This window comes from Anolis sagrei, chromosome 6 (assembly GCF_037176765.1).
Source record: "Anolis sagrei isolate rAnoSag1 chromosome 6, rAnoSag1.mat, whole genome shotgun sequence".
Classification (NCBI taxonomy): domain Eukaryota; kingdom Metazoa; phylum Chordata; class Lepidosauria; order Squamata; family Dactyloidae; genus Anolis; species Anolis sagrei.
The window spans coordinates 58,238,654-58,263,113 of NC_090026.1; the positions used below are offsets into that span (position 1 = coordinate 58,238,654).

General features: G+C 41.6%; 1 protein-coding gene across 2 annotated transcripts in view; it reads left to right on the plus strand.

Moving 5' to 3' along the window:
* GALNT1 (polypeptide N-acetylgalactosaminyltransferase 1) overlaps nucleotides 1-24,460 on the plus strand; it is a 116,773-nt gene that overhangs the window by 17,474 nt on the left and 74,839 nt on the right. For both annotated transcript variants that reach the window (XM_060781426.2, XM_060781425.2), the window contains one exon: nucleotides 13,493-13,716. In XM_060781426.2, the coding sequence (XP_060637409.1) occupies nucleotides 13,578-13,716 (139 nt within the window). In that variant the 5' untranslated portion in view covers nucleotides 13,493-13,577. The remainder of the gene's footprint in view (nucleotides 1-13,492; nucleotides 13,717-24,460) is intronic.

Here is a 24,460-nt window from a genome sequence, read left to right on the forward strand (position 1 = left end):
GAAGCCTTCTTCTCAGGATAGGCACTGGCACAGTCACCCCCGGGCTGAGAACAGCGGTATATAAGCAAAGTAAATAAATAAATAACTCCCTTCCGGAAGAACTAAGAGCTCCCCATCCCTACAGTGTTCTGGAAAGGAATAAAGGCCTTCTTGTTTCAGAAAGCTTTTAACTAAAGATGGAATGTGTCAGGGCTAGATTGAGTTTTAATGAGTTTAATGAGATTAACGGGTCAATCGTCTTTACATCGTTATGGAGATCAGAAAGGGGAGGTGGTAAGGGGTTGATGTAATTGTGATTTTCACTGTATTTCTAACCTTTGCATATTATAGAATCATAGAATCAAAGAGTTGGAAGAGACCTCATGGGCCATCCAGTCCAACCCCCTGCCAAGAAGCAGGAATATTGCATTCAAATCACCCCTGACAAATGGCCATCCAGCCTCTGCTTAAAAGCTTCCAAAGAAGGAGCCTCCACCACACTCCGGGGCAGAGAGTTCCACTGCTGAACGGCTCTCACAGTCAGGAAGTTCTTCCTAATGTACAGATGGAATCTCCTCTCTTGTCGTTTGAAGCCATTGTTCCGCGTCCTAGTCTCCAAGGAAGCAGAAAACAAGCTTGCTCCCTCCTAAATATGTGGCTTCCTCTCACATATTTATACATGGCTATCATATCTCCTCTCAGCCTTCTCTTCTTCAGGCTAAACATGCCCAGCTCCCCAAGCTGCTCCTCATAGGGCTTGTTCTCCAGACCCTTGATCATTTTAGTCGCCCTCCTCTGGACACATTCCAGCTTGTCAATATCTCTCTTGAATTGTGGTGCCCAGAATTGGACACAATATTCCAGATGTGGTCTAACCAAACCAGAATAGAGGGGTAGCATTACTTCCTTAGATCTAGACACTATGCTCCTATTGATGCAGGCCAAAATCCCATTGGCTTTTTTTGCCGCCACATCACATTGTTGGCTCATGTTTAACTTGTTGTCCATGAGGACTCCAAGATCTTTTTCACACGTACTGCTCTCGAGCCAGGCGTCACCCATTCTGTATTTTTGCATTTCATTTTTTCTGCCAAAGTGGAGTATCTTGCATTTGTCACTGTTGAACTTCATTTTGTTAGTTTTGGCCCATCTCTCTAATCTGTCAAGATCATTTTGAATCCTGCTCCTGTCCTCTGGACTATTGGCTATCCCTCCCAATTTGGTGTCGTCTGCAAACTTGATGATCATGCCTTCTAGCCCTTCATCTAAGTCATTAATAAAGATGTTGAACAGGACCGGGCCCAGGACGGAACCCTGCGGCACTCCACTTGTCACTTCTTTCCAAGATGAAGAGGAAGCATTAGTGAGCACTCTCTGTGTTCGTCCACTTAACCAATTACAGATCCACCTCACCGTAATTTTGCCTAGCCCACATAGGACTAGTTTCCTTGCCAGAAGGTCATGGGGGACCTTGTCGAAGGCCTTAATGAAATCCAGGTACGCTACATCCACGGCATTCCCCGCATCTACCCAGCTTGTAGCTCTATCGAAGAAAGAGATCAGATTAGTCTGGCATGACTTGTTTTTGATAAATCCATGTTGACTATTAGTAATGACTACATTTGTTTCTAAGTGTTTGCAGACCGCTTCCTTAACAATCTTTTCCAGAATCTTGCCCAGTATCGACGTGAGGCTGACCGGACGGTAGTTGTTAGGGTCATCCTTTTTTCCCTTCTTGAAGATTGGGACCACATTGGCCCTCCTCCAATCTGCTGGAACTTCTCCCGTTCTCCAAGAACTCTCAAAGATGGTTGCCAATGGTTCCGAAATGACTTCCGCTAGTTCCTTCAATACTCTGGGGTGTAGTTGTTCTGGCCCTGGGGACTTGAACTCATTAAGAGCGGCCAGGTATTCCTGGACGACTTCTTTCCCAATTTGGGGTTGGATGTCCTCCATGCCCACTCCATGAGGATCCACTCCATCTTGCTGAGGTTGAAGACTCTCTTTTTGTGAGAAGACCGAGGCAAAGAAGGCATTAAGTAGTTCTGCCTTTTCCCTATCCCCTGTCAGCATTGCCCCATCTTCTCCTCGAAGAGGTCCTATCGCCTCCTTGTTTTTCCTTTTTCTACTGACATAAGAATAGAAGCCCTTTTTATTGTTTTTAATGTCCCTGGTAAGTCTGAGCTCGTTTTTTGTTTTAGCCTTGCGAACCTTTTCCCTACAGGTGTTGGCTATTTGTTTGAATTCTTCTTTGGTGATTTCTCCCTTTTTCCACTTCTTGTGCATGTCTCTTTTGTGCTCAGCACAGTTAGAAGTTCTTTGGACATCCATTCTGGCTTCTTTGCACTTGTCCTATTTTTTCTCTTTGTTGGCACGGTTTGCAATTGCGCCTTGAGTATTTCACTCTTGAGAAATTCCCATACATCCGTAACTCCCTTGTCTTTTAGTATCTGTGTCCACGGAATGCTGCTCAGCGTTTCCTTCATTTTTTGGAAATCAGCTCTCCTAAAGTCCAAAATGCGGGTTTGACTTGTCTTAGTTTCGGCCTTCCTTTGTACCTCAAATTGCAGGAGCACATGGTCACTTGCCCCTAAGGATCCTACCACTTCGACCGCATCGATCAGGTCCTCCGCATTTGTTAGGATGAGATCAAGAGTAGCCAATCCCCTTGTTGCCTCTTCTACCTTCTGGACCATGAAATTGTCTGCAAGGCAAGCGAGGAATTTGTTGGACCTTGTAGTCTTGGCCGAGTTTGTTTTCCAGCAAATATCGGGATAGTTGAAATCGCCCATGACTACTACATCTCTTCTCTGTGCCTGTTTGGTCAACTGTTGGCAGAAGACTTCATCAAGTTCTTCCTCCTGGCTTGGGGGTCTGTAGTAGACGCCTACAACGACATCTTTTTGAGTCCCAGTTCCCTTGATTCTTATCCAGATGATTTATCCAGATGATTTCAAGACAGATTGCTGTCTTGAATCTCTTCTGCAGCATAAGAGTTTTTGACATATAAGGCTACTCCGCCTCCTCTCCCCCCTTTGTTCGGTTTCTGTGAAAGAGGTTATACCCCCTCGATATCTACATTCCAGCGATAGGAGTCATCCCACCAGGTTTCAGTGATCCCTATGATATCATATTTGTGGTGTTGTGCTAAAAGTTGGAGTTCGTCTTGTTTATTTCCCATGTTCTGTGCATTAGTGTAAAGACATGTGAGCCCCTGAGATCTTCCCTTGAGCTGTTTAATTGGGATTATTGTGCTTTTGGTCCTTGGTCCTTGTTGTGTTTGTCTAATGATGAGAAATGCAGGAGTTTTAATCCAGCGTGTGGAAGGCAAACATAAAATGACATGGAGGACTGGGTTCAGCCTGTGGACCTTGTGTGAAAGATGTCTGCTTTATTCCACTTTAAATCCAGTGCCTGCTTCTTGTCGAATTCTGGGGTTTGTCATTTAATGAGGAAGAGAGCAGCCAAAGTGTTTAATTTGTGTTTAACTTGGGATGCACACTCTATAACTGCTCTTTAAAGTGTAGTGGGATAATGTACTTAGTCTCTGCATACTTGCTGCAGATACCTCTTTCTCCAAGATATGAGCAGTGCAGGGAGGCCACGCCCATCATTGCTAGCAGGGAGTGGAAATTATGAATGGACAGGGGAAATGATGAGGCTTTCAGCAGATGGTTACATTTACTTTATTTTTAACCGTTCTCTCATTTCCTGCATGTGAGTTCCTGCAGTACTCTAATTTTTTTCTGCTGTTGGAGAGACCCCCCTTAAACTCTTATCTAAAGCAAGCAGGCACTGTCTCCTTCACCTATAGTCTCAGTGCTATGTGAAGTTGGATATCAACACATGCCTAACTGGTGTGAGTATATAACTACTGTATTGTGCCATGAGTCTGGAAAGGAGGAGGGATTGCAAAGGTATATAGGTGGTACGATAATCAAAATTCAAATGACAGGAGTATACATCTCCCAATTTATCAAGTCAGGAAACTTGTCACTAAAGTTTAATTGCCTACAATAGAATTCATTTGTAGCAGTGTAATTGCTTCTGTTTATTTGGAGACAATTACTCTTCCTGAAACATTTCACAACTCTTTCAAAAGTTGTGAAATGTGTCTTATTTATGCACAGAGTGCTTAAGTTCATAAATTCAGATTTTCAGTACTGCTTGCTGAGAAATAGAAGATAAATATCTACACAATTAGAATGCTAATGATTGAAAATTGTTCATGTAAATGGTTGAACTTTTGTCTATGCACCTCCTTTGTACACCAGATAATGTGAGTTTGATGCCTCAAATGTGTTGAGGTGAAGTAATATAACATTCTCAGAAAGAAGGTCCATGCCACCATATATTCTCCCTCTCTTCCAGTCCCAACACACAGCATTAATACACATTCAAGATGTTACGTTGCCCCTGCTAAAATGTTAATCAAGACAAGAGATATTCAAAACTCATTCTTTTGAAATTGCATTATGAAATGATGTTATTTGGAAGATAATGGTGAAGGAGGATTACCATATTTTTTTCATCCATGATTATTCTTTACCTTTTTTGTTAATGTGAATTTAATATTCAGGTATTCTAATGTGAATTCATTTCCTTTTGATGACTTCAGGTGAAATATTTTTTTTAATGGCCAGTATAACTGGGGGATTGTATTTGAGTACAAAGTGATTTGCTGTGTCCAAGTTTCAAAAGTAACCCTGAACTGTATCAAGATATCCTGAAGTTAATCTCACTGACTCTAGTAAAACTCACTTCTCTACAAGTTTCTCTAATGATCTTAACTTCAAGCTGATGCTATTTTGTTCATTTTTTATTTCTCCTTTGTGTTTTCACACACTCAAAGCAGTTCACAACATGCATGCTTTCAGTTTAATCAAGGAATAAAATAAATAAATAGCATTTAATTTATCAATACTTAACAAAAAGAATGCATCTCCCTCTATGAACCATCACGGAGATTAAGATCCTCCGGGGAGGCCCTGCTTTCCGTCCTGCCATTGCAACAGGTGCGATTGGTGGGGACAAGAGATAGGGCCTTCTCGGTGATTGCTCCCCGGCTATGGAACTCCCTTCCTGGTGAGATTAGGACTGCCCCCTCCCTCCTGTCCTTTAGAAGGATGGTAAAAACTTGTCTGTGGGACCAATCTTTCGGGACAGGGCAATAAAGCAGCAAAAGGAAAGATGGTCAGGCCAATTAGATTTGGCGCAAATGACTAGGATGGTTTTAAATTGTGTATTTTAATATTTTGATAAATGTTTTTTTAATGTTTATGTATTGTATGTGAATTTGTGTTGAATGTTTGCCGGGACACCCCTTCTCCCCTTGGGATGAGAAGGGCAAAATAGAAATGTTTTAAATAAATAAATAAATAAATTCAATTGTGGTGCCCAGAATTGGACACAATATTCCAGGTGTGGTCTAACCAAGGCAGAATAGAGGGGTAGCATAACTTCCCTGGATCTAGGCACTATACTCCTATTGATGCAGGCCAAAATCCCATTGGCTTTTTTTGCCACCGCATCACATTGTTGGCTCATGTTTAACTTGTTGTCCATGAGGACTCCAAGACCTTTTTCACATGTACTGCTCTTGAGCCAGGCGTCCCACATTCTGTATCTTTTCATTTCATTTTTTCTGCCTAAGTGGAGTATCTTGCATTTGTCCCCATTGAACTTCATTTTGTTAGTTTTGGCCCATCTCTCTAATCTATTAAGATCGTTTTGAATTCTGCTCCTGTCTTGTGGAGTATTGGTTATCCCTCCCAATTTGGTATCGTCTGCAAACGTGATGACCATGCCTTGTAAGCCTTCGTCTAAGTCATTAATAAAGATGTTGAACATGACCAGGCCCAGGGCGGAACCCTGTGGCACTCTGCTCTTCACTTCTTTCCAGAATGAAGAGGAAGCATTGGTGAGCACCCTCTAGGAAGTTTACCAATAAAGTTGCTGTTCCTAATTATCTGAGTTATAAGATGTATCTTGATTTGCATAGACTTTGAAGGCAATTGTTCACAAAAGAATAAATGACAATACATCTCACATAAGAAGTGGCAGTACTTAGAGCTCAGCAGAAAATCATTGTACCTTTCAGTGGCACTATTACTGATCTCAAGGTCAGGTTGAGGTGAGGTACACAGATTTGATTGTGATACACCTGAATTGTCAATTGTTAAAACTTTCAATTTAAATGCTTGTGATTTAAACAGGGACAATGTGTCAATGATCCTATGTTTATAAAGGTTTATAAAGGTGTCAGTGGTTTACCTGTTTAGTGGTTTACCCCCGGTAGCTCAGTGGGTTACAGCACTGTTCCGGCAGGACTGAAGACCGACAGGTCGCAGGTTCGAATCCGGGGAGAGGCAAATGAACTCCCTCTATTAGCTCCAGCTCCTCATGCAGGGACATGAGAGAAGCCTCCCACAAGGATGATAAAACATCAAAAATAATCCAGGCGTCCCCTGGGCAACGTCCTTGCAGACGGCCAATTCTCTCACAACAGGAGTGGGTGCTCCTGACATGACCAAAAAACCTGTTTATCTTCCTTCAGCTGTTTTATAAGTGGCCACTGTTGGTAAGGTGTCACTGTTCTTTCTGCATTTCAGTTACCTCTGACTTCAATATTTACTATTGCTCTTCAAAGGTATGTCAGTTACAGTGTAGTATTTTATGCATCAGAAATAAAGTTGAATCATGAAAGTTGTTCTAGTATAAATTTCTTAGTTTGTAAATGCTAGAAGACCCTTTATACTTTTGCACAGGACATGCATAATTTATCTTTGGTCCTGCATGACCCATGAATGGGCTTTAGGGGAGCTGTGAAATGGATTTTTAAAAAGTTAGTTTCCTTCTTCTTACATTGAAAAAAAGAGCAGTTATCTATGGAAGGGAGCTTCATATCTTTGGTCAGATTCTCAAAGGAATTTGTGATTCCAAAATGTTAAGAATTTTTGTCATAAAATCTTTTAAACCCATTTTTGCAATATTGAATAGTTAACAGCTGAATATTATTTCACTAAGTGTTTTGGCAATTTCAGTAGTTCTCCAGGGGAGCTTATGTGAAACTGAATGGCTTATAATCTTTGGGAAATCTTGGAGACCAGCAGACTGGAGGAGGGCAAATGTTGTCCCTATCTTCAAGAAGGGAAAAAAGAAGACCCAAACGATTACCTTCCAGTCAGCCTAACATCAATACCAGGAAAGATTCTGGAGCAGATCATTAAAGAGGCATTCTGCAATCACTTAGAAAGGCAACTTAGGAAGACTGGTCTATGGACCTGGGCTACTTTGGGAGTGGGAGGGTGCCTTCACTATACACTTATTTTTATATACTACCAATCTAATTACCCATAAGCCAATCTAATAACTTGTACAAATAACTTGTAAGCTGCTCTGAGTCCCCTTCAGGGTGATAAGAGCGCCATATAAATGTCGTAAATAAATAAATATTTATATACTATTTTATGTTATATGCTGCACCTTGGAGTGCCTTTGTAAGTCACCCTGAGTTCCTTTGAGGAGATGGTGGCGGGATAGAAATAAAGTTGGTTGTTGTTGTTGTTGTTGTTGTTGTTGTTGTTATTATTATAAAAACTGATCCTGGCTGCAATTTGAGGTGTGTTGCAATATCACCTTTTCTCCCCAGGAATCCAAACCTGCCAATGAAAGCGAGAAACAAGCAGCAGTTTGGGTATTTGTATCTCACTCAGCCTTCTTACATTTTGAGAAAGACAAAATGGGGATTGATGGAAAAAATGGCCTGTGAGGACATGGTTAATTGCTCCTCCCCTAGCGCTCCAACTGCTCTCAACTTTATATATAGGAAACTAGATAAAAGATCTGAGTACAATGCAACATTATATCCAATTCTTCCTTACTCTATTTCCAATTTGACATAGTTACAGTAGACTTGTCAACTCCTGTGTCTTAAGTAGTAGTGCCTCTGCAGTATGTAATATAAGAACAACAGAAGTAGGTTTTTTGTCTTAGTATTATTGTCTTCTAGAAGACACAAATACCAAAATATACAAATTAATTAGGATAAAAGAAAATGTTTACATGTTATGTCTATGGTGAAAATGATTGATCCAAGCTTTTCTATGGCTCTGTTTAGAGTTAAGGATCATGGATTGCCCCTTGCCAAAAGAGAAAACATGAAAGATATCCCTTGTTGATTTTAACAATCTCCATTTATTCACAGTATATGTGTTGATTTGAGAGAATTGGAAAGAGAGTGAATGAGAACTCACAATAATGTAAATAGTAGCTTTCTAAGTTTTTTGGAAATTAAATCATGCATCTTTTCCTACTTGGGTAGTGTTTGCGTGGGAAAAAGGCAATTAAATTGGAAGGCATTTTTTATCTTTTTAATTAGAAAATACCTCTCACAGCACCTATCATTTCCATTGGAACATAGACCAGCATATATATCATCGTCTGGAAAAGAAGCATGTTGACCATGCTTTTAAATGTATCTGTTCAATCTGTTAGTGATTAGGTGTTCTATGTTTTTATTTTGATAGTTAATTTTATTTTATTAGTATAATGTTGTTATTATTCCGTATTATGTTAGTGCTGTAATGTTTTGGTATATGCCGGGCATTGAATATTTGCCTTCGTAATGTGTAAACTGGCCTGAGTCCCCTGGGAGAGATAAGGTATAAAAATAAAGATTATTATTATTATTATTATTATTATTAAACTTTATTTGTACCCCGCTAGCATCTCCCGAAGGACTCAATGCAGCTTACATAGGCCAAGGCCTCAACACAACAACAGCATAACAACAACAATACAGTTCAAAGCAAATCAAAAACATAAAGCAATAACAACAAAACATTACACCATAACACAGTAAAAAACCAAGGCCGGGCCAAGTGATGGATACAGATTAAAAAGTGCTGGGTGTGACAGGTGGTATGTTGGATTTCTGGGCAAGTGTAATGTGCAGAGGATCTTAAACTGTAGTAAAGTGCTTCTGGGACATAGTGCTGGGTTTTCCTATTCCGGTAAGGCACATCGGAATAGCCAGGTCTTCAAACTCTTCCTAAAGACTGCCAACGTGGGTGCTAATCTGATGTATTTGGGGAGGGTGTTCCAAAGTCGGGGGCAACCACAGAAAAGGCCCTGTCCCTCATCCCCACCAAACGTGCCTGTGACATAGGCAGGATGACGAGCAGGGCCTCCGGATGAACGAAGGGAGCGCGTGGGTTCATAGACGGAGATGCGGTTATTATTATTATTATTATTATTATTATTATTATTATATAGGACAGATATAGATGACCATGAAGCTGACAAGCATAAACTTTGTTCTCTTTTCAGTGCTAGAGAGTTCCTTTGTGCCTAGGAATTATAAGGCATTTTTTTTTTGTTTTCTGGTTGAATAATCAGTATGCCACTTTTCTTATATTTGTAATGCTAATAGTCATCATGCTATAATGCTGTGTATACTATGTTGGAATCCCATGTGGATGAACAGTATATATGTCGCGGGTAACTGTATAAGTTAACTGATTCTTTAATACTTAATTGTTGCAAAATACGAAGCAGCCAGTATTTCATACTTCAATACAAGCAACATATTGTTCATAATTAAGTTCTGGAATAAAATGTTTAAGTTTGTATTTTCACACGAAGAATAAAGTGTAATAAACAGAAGAATTTGATAATAACAAAGGCTGTTTCATAGGGTAACTTTTCTCTATTTGAAAAAAATGTGTGTATAAAAAGTGTATATACAGTATATACCTTTGTATTTTTGTGTATGTAAAGAGAGAGAATAATTTAAAATATGATCCAAACAAGTTGTTCTCACTGTGAACTATGTCATGGGAAACTACATAATATATATAGTTTCCCAATATACAAATAATATCTATATAGGAAAACATGGTCATCTCAGTTTAGAAAAAAAACCCTATTTTAAAGTATATTGAAAGGTTTTCCTCTGCCCTGGCAAAGTTCATTTTCTCACTAGGTTTGGATGTAGAGAAAGTCAAAATAACTTTCAGATGATTCAATGGAATATAATTCATATTGTGTTCAATTCATATTTATTTTACATTGCCAATATGACAGTCTCTTTAATAACAAGATGGTTTAGGAAAATAAAGCATTTCACGGATTGTTAGCCATTTCTGTTGCTGGATTTTTACTGGGGTTTTTTTCCTGGAAAGGCTTCAGTGGCACTGTAGCCCAGTGGTAAATCCAGTTTGAAAGCAGACATGGGAAAGCATTATTTCCTCCTAACTAGGAGTCTATGGGTTCCGTTTTGACTCTATGTTTTCTAGAAAATAAGTCCTTGTAATATTTTCTCTTGAAGATGAAGGCTATGGCAAATAGTAAATTTTGCGAAGTAAAATCTGTCACTTAACGTCATGCCCCATGTATGCACACAGCTTTCTTCAAAAGAAGAGATTGTGTCACTAGAATATGTCTGTCTCAACCAGTTTATGTTGCCTTAACATATTTTTCACATGTTGAGGAACATTGGAACAAATTGAACACCTTCATCATCACAGCCTGCGAAGAAACTATTGGATATCAAACCAAGAAACATCAAGATTGGTTTGACGAAATTGACAATGAGATCCAACAGCTAATTGACAAGAAAAGAAAAGCCTTCCAAACATGGCAAACAGATATCAACTGTGCTGCTAAGAAAAAGATCTATGCCAGTGCAAAAGCTGAGGTCCAAAAGACAAGAGAACTCAAGAACATCTAGTGGATAAAGAAGGCAGAAGAAATCCAACACCAGACAGATGCCCATGATGATCAGGGATTTTTCAAAGCCGCAAAGTTCATGTATGAACCAAGAAACCATGGCATACACCCTCTACGCTCATCGGATGGAACCAAACTTCTGAAGGACAAAAAAATAACAGTACCAAAGCCTCCTGAATCGGAGCTCCAATGTGGCCGAAGAGGTTCTCTTACAAATCCTACAACAACAAACCAGGGATGAGCTTTTGTAGCACTTCCTAGTTTGGAAGACGTCTGCAATGCCATCAGCCAACAAAAAAGTGACTGACCTGCTGAAATCTTTAAAGAGGGAGGACCTGAGCTGACATAACAACTCCACCAGCTCATTGAAAAAGTGTGGGTGACTGAGAAAATACCAGCAGATTTCAAGGTGGTACCATCATAACCCTTTTCAAAAAAGGGGAAAGAACAGAATGCGGAAACTATTGAGGTATCTCTTTTCTAACCTCCACTGGGAAAATCCTCACAAGAATCCTTGCAAACTGCCTTCTACCGCTCTCGGAAGACACCCTCCCAGAATCCCAGGTCCTCCAGAGGAACAGTGGACATGATATTCACTGCACAACAGCTTCAAAAAAATGCAGGGAACAAAATCAACCTCTGTACATGGCATTCATTGACCTTGCAAAGACATTCAACACAGTGAATCGCAGTGCTCTCTGGACCATTCTCCAAAAAATTGTGAGCATCCTGCGACTCCTCCATGATATCATGATGGCAACAGTCTTGGACAGCAGTGGCTCCCAAAGTGGAACCAGGTGTCAAACAGGGATGTGTTATTGCCCCAATCTTATTTTCCATCTTAATTGCTATGATACTTCATCTTGTTGATGGGAAGCTTCCCACCGGAGTGGAAATCATCTATTGGACAGATGACAAGCTAGTTAACCTCAGCAGACTAAAAGCCAAAACCAAAGTTACAACAACATCTGTGATAGAACTCCAATATGCTGATGACAATGACATCTGTGCGCATTCAGAAGAAAACCTACAAGCCACTCTAAACACCTTCACAGAAGCATATGAGAAGCTCGGCCTGTCATTGAACATCGAGAAAACCAAAGTGCTCTTCCAGCAGGCACCAGCCAATCTGTCTGCAGTACCAGAAATACAGCTTAATGGTGTAACAATAAAAAAAATATTAAAATTTCTGCTACCTTGGCAGCCAAGGTAGCAGAAAAGTCAACATCTCCACAAAAGTCAACATTGACACTGAAATACAACACTTCTTAGCTCTGTGAGTGCAGCATTTTTCCAAATGAAGCACAGAGTGTTTGAGGACTGGAACATCCATAGGGATACCAAGGTGCTTGTCTATAAAGCTATTGTCCTCCCAACCCTGCTATATGCCTGCGAAACATGGACTATCTACAGATGTCACTTCTGGAACGATTCTATTGTAAAGCTTAGGCGCAACTTGACGGAAGGAATGCTAGATCTGACAGACACTGCTTTGCAAAATAAGGACTCTGGAAGCTTAGGTTACAAAAGAAAACTCAAGTTTACTAAGCACACAGCTAATACATCCAACTTCAGCGAGCAACATACAGGAAGAGACAGTAAAAGCGAAAGCCAAAACACTCCTTGCAGTTGTTTATCTTTCTCTAGCTTCAAGCTGGCAACTCCCTTGAAGTTCTCATTAGAACACAACTTATCTCAAGTTCACATAATCACAGCCTCAACTCTAAACATTTCAGCACAGCATTTTGCATTCTTAGTGGCATCCATATTTGCAATACAAAGAAGCACATTTAAAACACATACATAACTCAATAAATCCTGACATCTATCAACGTTGCCTCCGAAAAATTCTGCAAATCTTTTGGCAAGACAGGCGGACCAATGTCAGCATGCTGGAAGAAGCAAAGACCGCCAGTATTGAAACGATGGTCCTCTGACATCAACTCTGCTGGACGGCCACATTGTCTGAATGCCCGATCACCATCCCCCAAAGCAGTTACTCTACTCAAGAATGGAAAACGGAACATTGGAGGACTCAAAGCCAACCTTTTTTAAGGTTGGCTTTTTACTGTGGCATAGACACCAAGAACTGGGAAGCCCTTTTGAGCGCTCTAACTGGAGGTCAGCTGTGACCAGCAGTGTTGCAGAATTTGAAGAGGCATGAATGGAGGGCGAAAGAGAGAAACGTGCCAAGAGGAAGGCATGTTAAGCCAACCCTAACTAGGACCGCCTTCCACCTGGAAACGATACCCTCACTGCGGAAGAACATACGGGTCAAAAATAGAGCTCCACAGTCACCACCAGGACACCACATTTGGAGGACAATCTTACTCGGACAATGAAGGATCGCCTAAGTAAGTAAGTAATATATTTTTGTAAATACAAGTCAAACATCCATTATCCGAAATTCCAAAATCCAAATATTCCATAATCCAAAATGGTCCAGATGGTTGGTGTTGACAGTGACACTTTTACCTTCTGATATTTCAGTGAATACAAACTTTGTTTCATACACAAATTATTAAAAATGTTGCATAAAATTATGTTTAAATTGTGTATATAAAGTGCATATGCAATAAAATGAATTTTGTGCTTAGATTTGGGTTCCATCTCCAAGATATCTTCTTATATCCAGAATCCCAAACACTCCTGGACTCAAGCATTTTGGATAAGAGATACTCAACTAGTATAAAAACTTAAGAATTTCAGTTGACATTTTATATTTTGAATTCTTTGTTCATCATATACTCCCCCCTTTCTCTTTCTCTCTCTGTTTCCATAGATAAAGAATATAATCTTTGAAATGGAATTACACCCATGTCATTCAGTCAAATACAAAAAATAGTGTATCCTGGAGGCAAAGTGCCATGAGAAAATTTGCATATTGCAAGGTGGTCCTTGCCACCTCATTGGTTTGGGTCCTTTTGGATATGTTTTTGTTACTTTACTTCAGTGAATGCAACAAATGTGATGAGAAAAAAGAACGAGGTCTTCCACCTGGGGATGGTGAGTAAAAACTTTCTTGTATACAGACTTCATTTGAACTTCATTTTATTGTATATGTTGAAGAAAATCTGATTCCGTGTTGAATCAAATCATTATGATCATACAATAAGTAAACATATAAACCAATTTCAAGGTCTCTGAACAGACAGGAAAATGCTTTTCTTGACCAGAATTGCAGTGGCAATTGTGTTTTTTTGTGTTTGCTTGCTTTTCTTGCTTCCTTAAAAAACAAGGTGCTTGACAACTGCTGTGTTCTTGTATGTGGGGAAGGAGACGCAGTGGGAATAAAGCAGTCCCCCCCCCCCTTCCAGCATCATTGGCTATGCAACAGCCTTTCTGAAGCTAAAGTGCTTTACCACAGCTTGTCTTGATCCATCAGGCTACAGTATAGCAACATTTATTTTTGTGTTTAGTTCCACTGTCTTTGTCCACATGGATCATAATATTGTTCAAAGAATCTAGTATTCTCAAATACCAGCTTCCAGGAGAACTGTAATTATCTGCTACAGCTAGTTATTGGTTGCCCAGCAGGGACAATTTCTCTAAAGCACAAGTTCCCCATGTTATAATAGACAAAGGAACCACTCTTGGGGAAAATTGAAAACCTGTAACCTTGCTCTTGTCCAAAAATTGTGTTATGAAAATTGGCAGCTTGTGCTTAATTTGAATTGCTACCATTCCCTCTGGGAGCTTAAACAATTCAGTCAGGTATTTAAGTAATGTTATAATACATTCTAGATATGACTCTTAATCATCAAACCAGCTAGCATTAAACCTTTTGATTATATATGCAAGTGCATTGAAGGCATGCTATTCATAATGTCCAGCATAATCTTTATGTAAAAACAGTTGACTGACCCAAGGATGTGGATAATTCACAAAACTTTGAATTGGACAGTTTTTCAATCCCCTAGAAAGATCATGATCTAATTTAGAATGTTTGAATTATATTTACTAAGAAAATAGTTTAACTTTCGAGAGGTCTTTGAACAGAAACAAGAAAAAAGCAGGCTTAATAGAATAGGGCCATCTAGTCCAGCTTCTTGCTATGCAAAAATAGACAACTAAAGCACTCCTGAAAGATGCCTATCCAACCTCAGTTTAAAGACCTCCAAAGAAAAGCGAGTCCATCCTCTGGGACAGTACATTAATTGCACTGTCAAGCAGCTCTTACAGTAAAGGACTTCTTTATAATGATCTATTTTTTATAATTTGAATTCATTGTTTAAATATCAAACAAATTTCAATGTATATTTGGATTTTTGTGTTTGTCAGGAGCGACTTGAGAAACTGCAAGTCGCTTCTGATGTGAGAGAATTGGCTGCCTGCAAGGTCATTGCTCAGGGGATGATGTTGATGATAATAATAATCTATATATATAAATTTGTTAGGGGCATCCAACGAGGAAACAAAACTCAAAAACCCCCCAACGAAACTTAACCAAAATTCCCATGCCCATAACACAACCCACAAAGTACAAACATATCTACTCAAAATGAAAAACAACACAACAACACACTCACAAAACGGCAAAACAACAAAACTCAAAAATCCCCCAACGAAACTTAACCAAAATCCCCGTGCCCATAACACAACCCACAAGGTACAAACATATCTACTCAAAATGAAAAACAACACAACAACACACTCACAAAACGGCAAAACAACAAAACTCAAAAATCCCCCAACGAAACTTAACTAAAATCCCCGTGCCCATAACACAACCCACAAGGTACAAACATATCTACTCAAAATGAAAAACAACACAGCAACACACTCACAAAACGGCAAAAGAACAAAACTCAAAAAAACCCCAACAAAACTTAACCAAAATTCCCATGCCCATAACACAACCCACAAGGTACAAACATATCTACTCAAAATGAAAAACAACACAACAACACACTCACAAAACGGCAAAACAACTGAGCATGCGCATTGGCGCCCAGCTGCAAGTTCCCTGGCGCGCGCACATTGCCTTCCAGCCAACGTTCCCTCTGCGGAAACCATGCCCACTCCAAGCCCTGCCGCGCCGCTTCCCGCACACACACACCCCCTGCCGCACACACACACGCAACCCCACGCTCCATCACTCCCCCCGCCGCCGCATACACACACGCAACCCCACTCCCCCCGCCGCCACACACACACACGCAACCCCACGCTCCATCACTCCCCCCACCGCCGCACACACACGCAACCCCACTCCCCCCGCCGCCGCACACACACACACGCAACCCCACTCCCCCCACCGCCGCACACACACACGCAACCCCACGCTCCATCACTCCCCCCGCTGCCGCACACACACACACAACCCCACGCTCCATCACCCCCCTGCCCCAATCTTACCTCCTTTTACTTCACGCCACCTCCAAACCCCACCCCGCCCCTTTCCGCCCTGTCAAAATCTAGGAAAGACAGGAAGGAAGGAAAGAAGGAAGAAAGAGAAAGGGAGGTAAAGAAAAAGGGGGAAGGAAGGAAAGAGATAGAGAAAGAAGAGGAGAAGGAAAGATGGGAAGGAAGGAAGGAAGGAGGGAGGGAGGGAAAGAAGGAGAGAAAGAGGGAAGATTGGCCACAGCAACACGTGGCGGGTAAAGGTTGTTATTTCTATTATTATTATGATGCTATTGTTCCTATGAGACCCTTTTAGGGGGAATGGGAGAGGTGTCAGGTCCCGGAGGCAATGCATTGCATTATTGTTATTGTTATGATGGTGGTGAAATAAAAGGAAATAAAAAGTAAAAGAAGGAAGCAAACAGGGAGGGAAGAAAGGCAAAGGAAGAAAGGGGGAGGGAATGAAGGAAAAAGAGAAGGATGAAACCAAGTAGTGAAAGAAGGAAAGAAAGAAAGAGGTAGAGAAGGAAGAAAGGAGAGAAAGGGGGAGGAAAAGGGGGAAGGAATAGGTAGGGGCCTCTCTTTCATAATAGTCCAGATATCTACCTCAACTTTGATAAGTTTTACTATAGGCCACAGCAACGCGTGGCAGGGCACAGCTAGTAATAATAATAATAATATAACTTTATTTTTATACCTTGACAACCATCTCCCCAAGGGGACTTGGGACAGCTTACAAGGGACATGATACACTGGCTGTCTACTTATCTGTTCCAAGTGTGTTTAACTCTCTTGGTTCTGGTATTTTTTTATGGCACTATCTATGGGATCAGTTGCTTCACGTATTGAGGGAAATCCATTTGAATCACCTCTTTCTAAACAACCCAGGGTTTTGTCTATATTACAGCTTAGCTATAACTTTCTGCTGATCTCTCTTCCACCTTTGGGGAAGCGGGGCTAGTTACACATCTAATTCCCTGTTGGTTTTTCTCATGTAGCCGTCAGTCCAGCAGTCTTACGTTTAATGCGTGATAGAGGAGTGAGGAAGAATCTTGTTTGCCCGAATCCTCTCTAAAAAGCAGACATCTAGGGGAGGAAATGTTTGAATGCATCTCAATGCTGTTGCAAAGCTCTACCCACCTGGCCAATCCAAACCATGCTTTCCCTCCTCCTGGTTAGGGGAAAGGGTAGATGCTTTGAAAGGGGCTTGAATATTAGGTGTTCAGCTGTTTTATTTCACCTCAAAAACAATATACCTGCTTCCTAGGGATTTCCAGTTAGTTTTGAAATGGTCAATATTGGATCGGAATAAATTCATTATAAGTAATAAATTTATAAAACTGGGTATTTTAAAAAATAATTTCTATTAATTAAAAGAAATTGCTATTTACAATATCATAAAAGGGGGAAGAAGAAGAAAAACTAGCGGGAAAGGAAAAATTGAAGGTAGTAAGGGTAAGATTTAAAGGTAAACACTTAAAACCAACATCTGTGTGCAGTTTATTATACTATAAAAAGTGATTAAAAAGAAAAAATACACACACACACACACACAAAACATACCAGGGATACTAGGGGTTTTTTTTGGGGGGGGGGGGGGGGAGAGAATAGGATAAAAAGAAAGAGAAAAAAACCCTCCAATCTTCTCCACCATGGTCACGATTTTCTGTTCTTATATCTTTATAGTGTTGCTCTCCCCCCTTAACTTCACATATGGATGACAATTTTCTTCTTTACTTCACTTTAAGTCTATTAATAGTTTTTTTTTCTTGTAGCATATAATCTCTTATTAGAGTCCAGTCTGTTGTCTTCTTAAAGCTTGGTATTTTGACATTGAAAGTTTTTGGTAGAAAAATTAAGCTCTAGATAAATTATATCCTATATAGTGGTCTGACCACCACAACAAGCAGAATATACTGCTGCATTTGTGTTTGTGCTGATTATTGCACTGATAGCTACCATGCACACCATGCTAAAGAGAAATGAGTTAAAACAGCAGCATAAAATCACAACACTTGCTGAGTATTAGAGTCCTTCAGATTTTAACTTATAGTTCAATGTCTGCATTCCAAAGCTGGAAAAAATAGGTTATTCCTTTGTGGTTAAGTGTTTGGAACAGTTAATTGTGGTTTGAAGTCTGAATTAGTCTATGTGAGTCTATTTAAAAACCCTTCATATAGTTTGGGTTTTAGCTTTTAAAAGCTAAAGACAAATCGCCTTGTTGTGCCATCTTTACAAAATTCTAGAGAGACTTATTTTGCGTAGAATTATGGAAAAAATAGACCCATGTATGATTCCACAGCAAGCTGATTTCAGGAAAGGCAAAGTTGCACATTATATGTGTTGAACCTGATTCAGCAACATAGAAGATGGCTTTGAAAGGCAGCAGATTACAAGAGATATCTTCATAGACCTGTCAGCAGCTTATGACACTGTAAATCATCGCCTTCTCCTGAGAAAAATTATAATATCACAAAGGACTACCACCTCATCTGCTTCATGGGGAATCGGCTACAAAACAGGAGCTTTTTGTTGAAGTCCAGGGCCAGAAAAGCAGATAGCGAAAACAGAAGAACGGCCTGTCACAGAGAAGCATGCTTGCTCCATCAATGTTTACATTTACACAAATTACCAGCCACTGCCAGAAGGAACAGAGAGTTTCATCTATGCTGACGATCGTGCCATCACTGCTCAACAAGGGAGCTTTGAAATGGTTGAACAGAAGCTCTCCAAAGCTTTAGGTGCTCTTACGGCCTATTACAGGAAAAACCAGCTGATTCCTAATCCATATAAAACACTGACAAGTGCTTTTCATCTTAAGAACAGACAAGCATCTCAAGCTCCAAGAATTACCTGGGATGGAATCTCACTGGAGCATTGCAGCACACCAAATACCTTGGAGTTACCTTGGACCATGCTCTGACCTACAAGAAGCACTTCTTGAATATCAAGCAAAAAGTGAGCACTAGAAAAAAATATACGAAAGCTAACTGGCACAACTTGGGGATCACAACCAGATACAGTGAAGACATCAGCCCTTGCACTTTGCTACTCTACTGCTGAATACACATCCCCAGTGTGGAAAGCTAAAACAGTGGATGTAGCTCTTAATGAGACAAGCCACATTATCACAGGATGTCTGTGCCACTGGAGAAATTATACTGTTTAGCTGGTATTGCACCACCTGACATCCGCTGAGAAGTAGCGCCAAAAATGCACCACCTGACATCCGCCGAGAAGTAGCGCCAATAATGAAAGGACCAAGGCAGTGACATCTCTGTCCCATCCTCTGTTCGGATATCAGCCAGCACACCAATGCCTTAAATCAAGAAATAGTTTCCTAAGATCTACAGAGATACTTGCAGGAACACCTCAGCAAGTGAGAATCAAAAAGTAGCAGGCTAAAACCCAGAACCTCAATCAATGGCTTATACCAAATGAGAGACTCCCTCCTGGGCACACAGAAGACTGGGTGACCTGGAAGGTGCTGAACAAACTGCGCTCTGGCACCACGAGATGCAGAACTAACCTTAAGAAATGGGGCTACAAACTGGAGTCCATGTCATGCGAGTGTGGAGAAGAGCAAACCACATCCACCTATTACAGTGCAGTCTGAGCCCCTGCCACATACACAATGAAGGATCTTCTCACAGTGACACCTGAGACACTCCCAGTGACCAGCTACTGGTCAAAGAACATTTAATATACAGTGTTCCCTCACCTATCGCTGGGGTTCCATTCCAGGAACCCCCGCAATAACTGAAAAACTGCAATGTAGGGACACTATACTGTATATCTACAGTATACCTCCTCCCACTCCTCCCTCCCCCTCCTCTCTCTCCCTCTCCTCTTTACCCCTCCCTTCCTCCCTCCCTTCTCCCTCCCATTGCTGGAACCACCCCTCTCCCTCCCTGCCTGCTTCCCCACTGGCATTGGGCTCTCACCGGATTGCCCGAGGAAGAAGCCCTGGTGGAAGCTGCCTTGGCAGCCCTCTTTGGCCCCAAAGGAAGAAGTCTGTGAGTAACTCTGCAACTCAAGTCTGTTATATACAGTGTTCCCTTGCTACTTGTATTTTAAGTTAACCTTTTTTGGAAAAACTGTGAAACGCGAAAAGCGAGTGCGCGGTTAGCAAACTGCAAAGCGACGAGGGAACTCTGTAATGCCAAGTTTTTAAAACTATGTTTTTAAAAATACATTACAACTGTACCCTTGGTTCACTTCTAATACAATAAAATAGTTTGGGTTGCTAAATTATAATTCTCTATACTGGTTCAGTGTTGCTATTCAGATTTCTAACAAACAGCCTATGGTAACTAATATTATTGCTTACTATTTATATTCACAAGGAGTCCTAAGGAATAAAATATGCTACACAGCTCCATTTAGTAATGAATTTGATTAAATTAGATCAAATACAATAAATATATGATATTGCCTATATCTCCTCTGTCTCCATTGTGTTCTCTTTTGAAGCATCATTTTAATTTTTATGATAAATATGTGTGATATAAAGCATGGAAAAGAAAGTAGGATTTTTAGGTACATATCAGATTTCTAGGTACATATCAAAGTAAGATTTTTCGGTACATATTATTTCCATAACACAATTAAAATATAAAACTCAGTCAAAGCAATTACCACAAATACATTCATTTATAGCTCATTTGTATATTGAACAACTAGTATACTGAAAAGTAAAGGGTAATTTTGAAGATTAGCCACAGTAATTTATAATGCTTTAATTGGCAAAGATTAGGATATGTGCATGGGAACTAAGCTAATCGGAGTTGTAGGCAAGAATGATCCTAGTCTCCCATAGTCCTACCGTAGTTTAATGCTCAAACCACTACCCCATGCTGGCTATGGGCCTCTACTATTTTTCAGTTTAGGTCTGTGCTACACTTTCATTTGTTCTGTTTGATGTGCACGGTTACCTTTTCAGTTATCATCATAGAATCAGAGAGTTGGAAGAGACCTCATGGACCATCCAGTCTAACCTCCTGCCTAGAAGCAGGAGTATTGCATTCAAAGCACCCCTGGCAGATGACCATCCAGCCTCTGTTTAAAAGCTTCCAAAGAAGGAGCCTCCACCACACTCCAGGGCAGAGAGTTCCACTGCTGAACGGCTCTCACAGTCAGGAAGTTCTTCCAATGTTCAAATGGAATCTCCTTTCTTGTAGTTTGAAGCCATTGTTCCGTGTCCTAGTCTCCAGGGAAGCAGAAAACAAGCTTGCTCCCTCCTCCCTGTGGCTTCCTCTCACATATTTATACATGGCTATCATATCTCCTCTTAGCCTTCTCTTCTTCAGGCTAAACATGCCCAGCTCTTTAAGCCACTCTTCCTAGGGCTTGTTCTCCAGACCCTTGATCATTTTAGTCGCCCTCTGGACACATTCCAGATTCCAGTATCTCTCTTCAATTGTGGTGCCCAGAATTGGACACAATATCACATATCACATATTTTCTTGTCATAATTAGCATGTCATTCTAGAACATTTATTTTAAAATACCTTGTAACCAAAGTCTCAATGAATTAGATAAGTGTGTGGTTTCTGTTTTTTAAGCTATGATGTGCTGTGACATCTGTCTTTTCTTTTCTTGGATGTCTTTACATTCCATGCTTATAAGACCGATGTTATGCCATATATAAATCATATGCCCCTCCAAGTAACAGTATGTTTTTTCTTTGTGGACTCTGTGAATCCACACATGTGGAGTATCTGCACCTGCGCAGGCTCCAATGGAAAACCTCCAAAGTTCAAACTCAAAGCTTTGGCGGTAACCCTGCCCAGTCCCCTCCGCAGGTCATAAAAGGTGCCCTGCAGTTTCTCTTTTTTTTTTTGCCGCAAAGCTTGCTTTGGAAACTTCCTTCACAATGTTGACAACGCGGTTTAAACACTGTTCGCAGTGTTCAAGAAAGATTCCAGACTCCAACAAGCACTCAAAGTGCCTTCTTTGCCTCGGCAAAGCCCATGTTACTTCTTCCTGCCGTCATTGCCAATTGTTGACGGCGCAAGCCAGGAAGAATAGGGCTGCTTTATCAGCAGACTCTGGCTCCTTCAGTTTCTTTGGGCTACACACCCTCCGAGCCCTTGACCTCGGCAGCAGCTAAACCACTTAAAAAACCATGGTCGACGATTTCAGCTACATCGAAATCCTCAAGGCAGACAAGGCAATCGAAGCAGCCGTGTACTTCGACGATGGAGACGGTACAGCCTCGGCGGTCGTCGACTTTGAGCTCGGTTGTGTCTGTTTGGTCCACGAGGTCGACCGTAGTGATGGCGCCATCTTCCACAGCAATGCGAATTGCCTTTAAAGAGGGTGCACAAGGAATCTCGCCGAGCACCTCGTCCCCTGACCCGCCAACACCAGGAAAGTCCCTTGCTGTGTTGACCACTGCCCTTCCCCAGTCTTCTTTCTCGACATTGTCAAAAAAAACGACGGCCTCTGCCACCAAGTCCGGCCTCTCGTCTCCTCTTTCCCTGGCTCAACCGCTGAGGCCAACACAGACTTCTCTGGGGCAAAACCGCTCCAATGATGTTCCCCAGGAGCTCCCGGAGTTGCCGGTACAGTCTGTCAAGACTGTCGTGCAGGTCGCTCAACAACCCCGTCCTACTTAGTCTTCAGACTGGAGAGGAGAAGGCAAACTGTTGCTGTTGGTGTCATCAAGGCAGTTGACAAGAAAGCGGCTGGTGCTGGCAAGGTCACAAAAGACGGCAAAAGAGAGAGGCCAAGAGAGCGAGTGGTGGTTCGCACTCGATCCGCCTCCGCCAAACAAAAGAGTCAGGCAAGAGCTCTTCCCAGCCACTTCAACACCAGAGAAGGGCAGGCAAACTGCCTGCCTGGCCCGTGCGGTCCAAGCTTCGGCTTCAAAGCAGCCTCCTCCACCGGCTCCAACCTCTCCGTCACCAATCCCGTCCTCCTCTTCTCCTCTCCAGTCTGAGGATGAAGACCAGAACAAAGAGATTCGAGAGTCAGTTCACTCCGGTTTGGTCCTTTCTCTTGGACTCGACCGCTCACCAACTCATGACTCCTATGAGGTCGACCCTCCTTCGCCAAACAACAACGTTAGGGCATTTGCAGACCAGATGGTGCAAATGGCAGATACTCTCGGTCTCAAAATCAAGCAGACTTCTAAAGCGGTCACTGACCCACTTTTTAAGAGAGTTCAGTCGGAGACCCCACCTGCTCCCTCCTGCCGTTCCTGCCTTATCTCCTCGACATCATCCAGGCATCCTGGAAGACACCATCCTCAATATCGCCAACCTCTAAAAGAATCGAGGCTTGGTATCGTACTGATAACGAGGGCCTCAAATAGTGGAAACACCATCCCAACCCAAACTGTGGTTGCCAAGACAGCTCAAACTTCAGCCAGGTAGTCATCGACTCTCTTGAACTGAGAAGGTAAAAGGTTCGATGCGGTTGGTAGGAAGCTTTATTCAGGTGCCCTTCTGTTGGCTCGAATGGCAAACTATGGTACCTCTATGGTGGGGTCTCCGACTGGTGGGGTCTCCGACTGACAACTCAAGGACCGTATTAAGACCCTTAAGGGCATTCAGGAACTCGAGCCGTTCTTAGACACCACACAGCATGCTGTCCTAGACACGCAGCCCATATCACATCAACATTATGGGGAGGCTCAAGAGGAGATCACCTCAGATGTGGACAACCCTCAGACTTGGAGGAATGTCACCCTTAGAAAGAGACATAGGACCCGGAAGCCTCCTCAGAATACTTCTGCTCAGCTGCAGTTACACAATAGATTCCAAATTCTCACACAGCTATCACTTGACCAAGAAACACATCACATTGAGGAAGACCAGAATGGCTTAGATACTGATCAGTGGCCCGTCCTTGATCAGTGTGTGGGGGATAGCCCTGTTTGGGACAACACTTCACAACATTCACACTTACACAATCATGCAGGTGTACCATCCCCAACCATAGACCAGGTGCAACAGGAACACATACAGGAGAATGCTAGGCTCTTGGACGAATCTCAATGAATTGTCCTTGATGAATGCACTGGGGATGTCGAGGAGGACAACACTTTACACCTACACAATTCACACCAACAGGATCACTTTTTTGGGGACCTACACACTACATTGCGCAAAAGGGGCCCTGCCAATCCTGAAAGTAAACAGGTCTTGATAGTAGGCGACTTCCGCCTTAGAGGAACGGAAGCCGTCATTTCCAGACCGGATGGGATGGCTCGAGAAATATGCTGCCTACTGGGGGCAAAAATACACCATATCACTCAGAGGCTCACCAGGCTCCTCAAACCCCATCACCGTCCTCCCCTCATGTTGATTCATGTAGGAACCAATGATACTGCTAGGCATACTTTTCAAAAGATCACAAATGATTTTCAAGCCCTAGCAACAAAGCTAAAGCAATGTAATGT